Below are 8,752 nucleotides of genomic sequence, written 5' to 3'. Positions count from 1 at the left end.
GCGGTTGCTATAGTGACATGAAATGGCTGAATTCTACAGCAGTGTGTGTTAGCGGGGGCCCGCTCTCACGCCGCCCGTAGGCTACATTGTTTTTCATGTGCGAAGGATAAAAAAAACATACAAGACGGCAATTATGCTGGCATGTGACACGGCACTTAGGACAGAACGAGTTAAATGTTATCTAAATGTCACATCGTTTTTCATATAAATTACAGTGACCTGACACTGGAGTTAGGCTTTCTTCCCCCAGTAGTGCATCCATCATGGCTCTGTATGTTTATTGACCTTGTGAGTCTAAATAGTAATTATTTATTCATTGACGGGCTGATTGAGTGAGTCGCTAATCACTTTGAGTGTCTCCTTCATTTGTGGACTGACATCGCCATCCACAATGATACGCAAGTAACCTTTGTGGAGGAAGATGGAAACTTGTAACGCGGTTGTTCCACTCCTGCTGACGTCATATCTGCATATCTTGTAGCTGAATGTAGTATTATGATAAAAGAAATGGCTTTTAACATTGTTCTCTCTCTCTCTCCCTTCTCTTTTCTCCTCTTCCTCCTGTCTGCAGTGTGACAATGCCAAAGGGCTGAGGGCCTTCTTTGACGCCATATGCTACGGTCCCAAACACCTGATGATCTTCGGCGGTGTGTGCCCGTCTGTGACCTCCATCATCGCCGAGTCGCTGGAGGGCTGGAACCTGGTGCAGGTAGGAGCGAAGGAAGTGCTTTGTGTGCGTGTGTGTGTGTGTGTGTGTGTGTGTGCGTGTGTGTGTGTGTGTGTGTGTGTGTGTGTGTGTGCTTGTGTCATAATTCTCAAACATCAGCGTTCTAAATCCTCATTTTTATGTCATCAGCTGACGGGAAGTAAATTTTCGACTAGCTGTTTCCTAGCAACACGGCTCTGATGAAGTGGTTTATATTAGTAGTCAGTGGGTAGAATGATTGAATAGGTTAGACATGCTAACTCCTGTGTACTCGTGCATACACGCAGGCAGTTCCTCCCAGTTTCTCCTTAATGACCGCAAATTGTGAGTCAGTTAATGAATTTAGTTGCAGAAAATGCTTTTCCTCCTAGTTTGGCTTTGTCTGGAAAGGTCCTGGGATTTGATGGGGGTCCACACTCGTAGCTTAATCCACTCTTAACCTTGCTTGGGTGAACGTCTAATTGGCATTTGCTCTAATCCTCAGAATCCCCCCTCATTTTACACACAAAGTCAAAATGGCTCCAAAAAGTGTTGACTTTGCAATATCTGCCCTGTGTTCCAGGTTTGATACTGTGGAACGCTGACACACATGATCCAGAGAAGAAGATTATAGATTTGTAATATAAGCACTTGATGGAGGAAATATGAAGTTATGCTATTGGATTACACGGCGGCATGTCATCGTACATGTGGTTAACCTTTGACCTTGTAACGTATCGACTGCAGCTGCATCGTGGGTTTACTGTCAACGCCAAACAGGGCCGACGCTGCAAAGTTTCATTTTCTGTGAAGCCGGCACAGAGAGTGCTGCTGGTGCTTGGAAGCGATGTCATAATTCAGGACCGGCTCATTTGGATCTGAACTTCACATTACTTGCCGTGTTTCTTCCGCCTGCAATTACTGCAAATCTGCTGCTTTCATGATTCTTTCTGCCACACGACAAACAGAAAGGAAGAATTCTCAGTCTGTGTGTTAATTTCCTTTTGGTGGTAATGATTTCAGTCTAGAAAGTGAATTTCCAATCTTAAGTGCTCATAAGTGTTTGTCTGTGTACATGTGTGCATGCATGTTTGTGCGTGTGTGTGTGCGCTCGACTCACACACTGTATTTATTGGCTTGTTTGGCAGTGATTACCTCTGCGAAGTGCAGTGGCAATCTTCTGCTCTGCAGAGCACTCTGGTACAGTGCGTTCCCTGGAGCACTTTAGCTTAGCAACCAGGCTCTTTTCACCATCAATACACAGACCAACACCACCGAATTCATGCTGGTCTCACCCGTAGTGCCATAATACCAGACAGGCAGTGATTGAGGGAAAGTTCAGCTCAGTTCAGTGGCTCACAATGCACCTAGAGTATCGTCGTGTTTAAAGGAAATTGATTTAAAGTACTCGCTTGGATTCCATGTCACTGTTCCCACAAGCATTTCAGTCACTTCTTTCACGCCCACGGGTTGTGTTCCTTTCAACTGCACATATGCTCGCACACTATATATACATGTATGTTATAATTATATACAGCTTTTTTTGCCATGCTTAACAAGCTTAACATCCACATCAAGACATGGAGACGGCAGAAAGAGAAACAAACCACTGGAAAAAAACGTAATGGCTCCATAAGAGTGCAGGTCTAATGCATGGTGAAGTAAAAGTGAACTCCCCCTGCATACGTGTTTGTTACACGATTGATTGCACATAATCACACCAATGTGGGGGACAAACAGATGATGCGAATACTTGTAATGAGCCTCATGGAAGATTACCATTGACAACCATTGTTGCTTTTGAATTATTAGAAATGAAAGCAACCTTCAGTTCTTATATCACATGGCCATTGTCACAAATGACATCATATCAGACGCAGCTGAAAGGCCCCTGACACTGATACACACCAGGACACAGTATACACACACATACAGCTTACACACATACGCGAGCGCAGATGGCATTTCACTCTGATCAGCAGTTTTTCCAGCAGCATATTGTCAAGTTGTGTTTATGTGCTTTATATAAGGACTGAACTCTGACCAGAGTGCTTCTGCGTTTCTGATGATGGCTCGCGTCCCACGATGCTGCCGAACGCGGCTCCTTCGTCAGACCACGCGGCCTCTTTCGCTCCACTTGGCTCCGCGCTCGCTCCTCTTTGTAACGCGCCATCGTACAAGCGTTCAAACCCAGGGCCAGGCAAATTAAAAATGGCGGATCAGAACGTGGGCCGGGCCAACGGACAGATGGCGGAGCAGCGACGGAGGGAATGATGGAGGGTTAGAGGGACAGGAGGAGACGCAGAGTGTAATCACAGAGGAAAAAAAGCAAAATCCAAAGAAACGGGGGAAGACGCAGCTGTGCTCGCCGAGCTGCCATCCGTCCACAAATGCCACTGATTGCCGTGTTCTCACGTCAGCAAGACAACAGGACAGTGGAAGTGTTTCTCTTGGCAGACACCTTGGCACGTGATTAATCTTCTGTTCTCCCTTGCCGTCATATTAGCCGAGTCCTCGCCGAGCGTTCGGCCAACTTTTTAATACATGCTGGCACAGGTATCTGTACCCGGTCACCATGCTGCACTCTGCTTGTTTTTGGGGTCCATGTTGTCCCTCAGAGCAGCAGCAGTGATGTCTGTCTTTTGTAAATGGCCTTATTAAGAACCAGTAAGTGGCACCCCAGCCTCCCCCCACTACAATGTAAAAACCAGGCCTGCTGGTATCACCTCCTGTTGTTTGGAAGTGCAGAAGAAGAACGAGACATTATATTGCAGAGGAGGGAGCGTTGCAGCGACCTGAACTTTTGTTTCACTAAAACTAGAATAATCTCAGCACCACGCCTCTGATTCATTTATCATTTGAGGACACTGAGCAATGAAGTCAATATTTACTCAGATGAAATAGTGTCGGAGTCCCCCCCCCCCCCCCCAAGGCATTGTGGGTAAGACCTGGACCCAGAGCTAATATTTAACCCAACATAAGCTCCATTTTTCTTCCAGCTACTGCAATATTGATCATAGATGCTTCATTAAGCTCAGGCAATTCAGGGAGCGGGGAGTTAAATCCCTCCCTCCCCTCTCTCAGTTTTTGGAGCCTCCACCCACCAAGACTTCGGGGTCCTTTTGGTTGCCATTTTCCTCTCACTCTCCCTGAGTGCTCCACTAGAGGCTTCAATAAAACATGGAATGCCGAGCGCTGCGGCATTCTGACTCACTTACGTCAAATCCCCTCTGTGTACCGTATCCATATTTCATGCCTCTTCCAAAGTTTAGCCCAAACATTTCAAGAGAGCGAGGGCAAAGGGCGGGGCGGGGGGGGATCACAATAGTTTGTTGCACTTTAACATTCTGAGTGAAATCCTGAACATTAATAATTAGATTTAGTAAAACAGCCCACTTAGGGGCATAATGACTCCCTGCATTATATTTAATCTGCTAATCTGAAGGATTGATTCCTGAGCTCTCTCTCTCTCTCTCTCTCTCTCTCTCTCTCTTTCTCTCTCTCCCTCTCCCTCTCCCTCTCCGAGTGTGAGTCAGGACGAGGCCGTTGGGAAATGCACAGAATGCTTAAGAGAGGCAATTAGGCCTGATTTTCATACGGCCTTAATGCTTTCAGGCAGGACCCGGGAGACACAGGAAGTGGCGTCCCCTCTACCTCGGCCAATCCCAGGCCGGGTTTAATGCTATTTCGCCGACTCTGCTGCTGAGGCGCCGGGTGTCACAGTTACTTTTTAATGGGCTGACACCGGCTGCCGTCTGTGTTATTCATAGGTAGAGGCGCCATTTGGAGTCGGGATAGGAAGATTCCCGCTCAGTTCTCCTGCGTGGCGCCTGTCACCCGGCGGCTCCGTTAGGAAGCAGAGGGAGACGGAATTCAAATGAATATGTAGAAAATAGTGACTATATGTGCATTATATCTGCATGTATAATATATGTATGATAATGGGATGCCTGTGTGTGTGTGTGTGTGTACTGTAAAGATGAGATCACACAGGCTGTTATACCTTTTCACACTACCAAATTCACGCCATTTGACAGGAAGCGCGGTAATTAGCTCATTAGCCGCGTTTGTTGAACACAAGCCATTAGCGGGTTGCCACTCTTTGTGCCACATATTGAATAAACATGATAGTTTACTGGCACTCAACATAAACGAGAGCTTTGATACAATCCCTTTGTCCCACTTGTGTTTTTCCGACTCCGTCTCTGCGACTTCCAAAAGAGCCAAAGGAACACAGAGAGCGAAAACCTCTCTCCTTCTTTTCACTTTCTCTTCAAAGAGCTCCGACACGTTTCTTTGACTCCAAGGTCTGTGAGCCGCTGTCGAAAAGGGAACGCCAGAGGATGAACCTCTGCCAAAATTCCACCTCTGCCCGACGCTCCAGTTGTGATTATTCCCCCCAATAGTTTTCCGGCAGAGGGGAAATCAGGAAAGTCATCCTGGCTGCGTTAATGATGCTGCACCGTCTGCCAATGGCTCCACACAATAAACAAGACATTAAACAGTCTGAGCTTGTTTTTCATGTTCTGCACTGGGACTTTATCCTACATACTTCTCTTATGAAGAATGTAAGATGTGTTGTTTGTCCGTGTGTGTGTGTGTGTATGCGCCCAAACCCTGTCTCTCTCTTGAGGTTGTAGGCTTTGATATTCTGTATTTAGATCACAGATTCCGCAACAACTTTGAAGAGACGGCCGGCTCACACTGTACATCTTTTGAGTTTTGGGAGCGAAACGCTGCTTTGAACAAGCAACCGCTGCCATGGATTGAATTTGCTCTTAATCTCTATCTAAAAGCAATTTACTTTAATCAGTGGAGCTGAGAGGCAGGCAGGGTTTGATGCAACTTTATTTTGCCGGCCAAGATATATCCTATAAATCAAACTAATGCATTTGTAATTTGACTTTAACAGCTCAACTCGGCTCAATTGGACTTTAGGAGCTGTTTCTGCATGGGCGGAATAAATGAAACTAGGAGGCAAGGTGTGCAGAAAGGAAACAGGTGGGGGAGTTGTAGGAGGTATGTTATAGAGAAAACGGTATATAATGAGGTAGAGAATGTGTCTGAGGTGTAGGACAGAGTGAAGGAGGTGATGAAGCTGAAGCACAGTGAATGATCGGGAAAGTTTCCCTGCTTGAATTGAGTCTGGGATGTCTGAGATTAATTAATTCCGCGTCTCACACAAATGAAGGCTCTCTGGGTTTCCTGGTTTCCTCCTTTAATTTACGACACACTTTTCCAAAAAAAGGCCAATTACACTCGCTCACCAGCTCATTCTGCCCGTACTGTGTAGACTGCAACCTGAGTGAATCCATTTTCCCTTCATTTACTCCCGAATACACTTTGGACGACGCCCCGCTCGCCCTCATCTCCTCTTATTCTTTTCCGATACGGAGACAGCGCAGCATCGACCCAAAAGGAAAGCAGTGTGGAAAAACGTGGCTTTCTCCGAGGACGAGCATTAGAAGGATTCTCTCTCTCTCTGTGCCTCTCTCTCTTTTTCTTCTTTTTATTTGTTGAAACGATCTCAAAAATCCAGGGCTCGACTCGCCGAGCAATCAGACATCAAAAGGAGGGCCGGGCTCCATTACGAGCCATTAAGACCAGAACGGCTGCATGGAAAGAGTGGAGCTCAGTGATCGATAAAGGGCAGTTTAACCGTCTGACACAGCTCACTAATATCTGAAACATCAACTCCCCCCACCCAGAGAGGGAGAGAGGAAGAGAGAGGGAGAGAGAGGGAGAGAGGGAGAGAATGGAAAGAGAAAGCAGAAGGACTCCTGAGATCATTAGAGTGCTCCCCCCCCATCCTTTGCTCTCCTCGTCTTTCTGCTCGTCCTCCTCCCTGCTGTACATTGCACATGTACAGTAATGACACACACACACACACACACACACACTTGTACCTGAAGAGATGCAGGTCTAGTTACGCAGCAAAACGGTGTGGTGTCTTTATCTGTCAGAATAATCAAACACTCTCCACCTTCCTGACGCGACTAACTTCCTTTTCCCCGTCACCCTTTCTATCTTTCCTTCCTCTCTCCTCCCTCGCGGTCCTTTTCCCCCCTTTATCGCTGGGGGGCATCAGCATCAGCTGGAGGGTTGATACTGAGCTCCAATGCTATTTCCACTCCTCCCTCTCCCACATGGTGCAGTGATGGAATGCCTCTCCTCTCAGTCCGCGGCCCCAAAATGGAATCCGCCACGGCTACGATAAGTCAGGCGATGGGGGGATAAATGCTGATGTCCTCCCCGCCCACATCAACTTATATTCTTGCTACGGCGTCAGCAGAATAGAGGCTGTTAGGGGAAAGAGTCTGGTTACCGGCCTTCTAAGTTGGAGGCGTTGCGTTGGCGAAGATGAGATAAGAAAGACGAAACTAATGGAAGTGTGTAACGCTGCCCCCTGAGGGTGAGTGGGTGAATTGGACTTGATTTTATTGAATTTCTTCGTAGTTTCCCTGAGACACTTTGGTTTGTCTTCTGCCGGGACGCGGTGTACGACAAACAGTCCCTCTCTCCCCAATCCCTCTGCCAGTTGGTGTCCCTCTTTGAACAGCTGTGCCACTCGGGCTCAGGCAAACAATGGTGCAGATGGAGAACTGGAACGTGTCCCCGTACATGCCTGAACATGTAAAAAAAAAACAACAAGCAAGAGGCTGGCGTGATGTTCCCTGACGCACCACCGTCAGAATCGTCCGTGCTGTTTTGTTCCCTCGCACTCGGCCCTGCGTTTCCTTTAAGTCACGTTTTTTTTCTTCCCTTTTCAAAGGACCCCAGAAACACTTGGGCATGTAAAGTAGGAATTGCTATAATTGGTGAAGAATTGATGAGGCGTTTGTCTCTAATTACGCTGGCAGAGATGTGTGGACTTGTGCCGTTACGGAGCACAGGAAGAAATTGCTGCTTTCATGAATAGTCATAACATAGCTGCTCCTGCTGCTGCTGCTTCTCTTTTTTGTTCCACATTCTGATATGTTTACAGTGAGATGTTTGTCCTGAGATTTATTCTCTCGGAGCCGCGACGTCGCATTTCCATGTAAATTGGCTGCATGATGTGCATACTCAAAGTGACGGAGCAGTTCCCTAGTGCAGGGGGAAAGATGGATTCCAGACGTTGTTTCTTTACGGTTTGAGGCCGTTTGTTGATCATGCCGTCCTTACAGGCTGCCGCAGTGAAATACTGTGTGTGTACTGTATACATTACACCCCCAGGCACTCGGGGGTCTTAATGTAGTCCTGAAGAATGTTTTCCTCCTGCATGTTGCCGTTATTGCACCTTGTAACGCACGCCGATGACTCTTACCTTGCACAGAACGCTTGTTCAAGCTTGTTTCCTTACAATATGGGGGCTGAAACGTAAATCCACCTCGCCAAAGGGTCATTCATAGAACCTTCCCTCGTTATTTCTCCCAACGCTTTGATCGTTTCCTGCCGCCTGTCTCGCTCTCCAAAGCAGAGCATTTTCCAAGTCCATTTTGGAGGCAGTAATTAAGAAATGTCGCGGCTCATTACCATGTTTTGTCTTTTTTCATTGCCTTTTACCTGTGACTCCCCTGAAATGTGTCTGTAATCAGCACCGGCACACTAATTAATGCAGCTGAGGTTCTCTGACTGTGCGGCTGCAGCCTGATGCTGTTTTCATGAATCATCCCCACACTGCACACAGCACAATGAACGCTACACAACTAAACAGCTTTTCAGGAAATTGTCCTTGACTACTCCAGGAGATGAAGTTTGGCGCTCATAATTAGCATTTGGATTTTTAGTTTAGCTGCTGCGTCGTCTAGCAGAGTGAAACTATCATCAGCTAATTGAAAAGTATTAGTAACAATTGTCCTTTTAGTTTTAATTTGTGCTGTTATGTCCTCTAAGGACATGGCAAGGGGTTTCAAACTTGCCAGAGAAGCAGACAAGCGATGAGTCACACAGCTTCAGTGTGTGTGTGTTATACATAAGAAATGTCCTGTGATGCAGGCAACACAGCGCAACTCTGCTTAAAATTTTAATTCAAACCTTTTAGTCGTTTGCAAGCAGGAGGACCAGAGAGACAAAGCAGACCGAGCA

General features: G+C 46.7%; 1 protein-coding gene across 1 annotated transcript in view; it reads left to right on the top strand.

Moving 5' to 3' along the window:
- The first annotated feature begins 607 nt into the window (after positions 1-607).
- The window catches only part of gabbr2 (gamma-aminobutyric acid (GABA) B receptor, 2), an 85,608-nt gene continuing 77,463 nt past the window's right edge, over positions 608-8,752 (top strand). The window contains exon 1 of the mRNA XM_076139083.1: positions 608-709. Within this exon, the coding sequence (XP_075995198.1) occupies positions 635-709 (75 nt within the window). The 5' untranslated portion in view covers positions 608-634. The remainder of the gene's footprint in view (positions 710-8,752) is intronic.

This window comes from Genypterus blacodes, unplaced genomic scaffold (genome assembly GCF_046128005.1).
Source record: "Genypterus blacodes isolate CSIRO-AG114 ecotype Tasmania unplaced genomic scaffold, CSIRO-AGI_Gbla_v1 ptg000438l_1, whole genome shotgun sequence".
In the NCBI taxonomy this organism is placed as follows: domain Eukaryota; kingdom Metazoa; phylum Chordata; class Actinopteri; order Ophidiiformes; family Ophidiidae; genus Genypterus; species Genypterus blacodes.
This window is presented reverse-complemented; position numbering and strand designations above follow the sequence as displayed.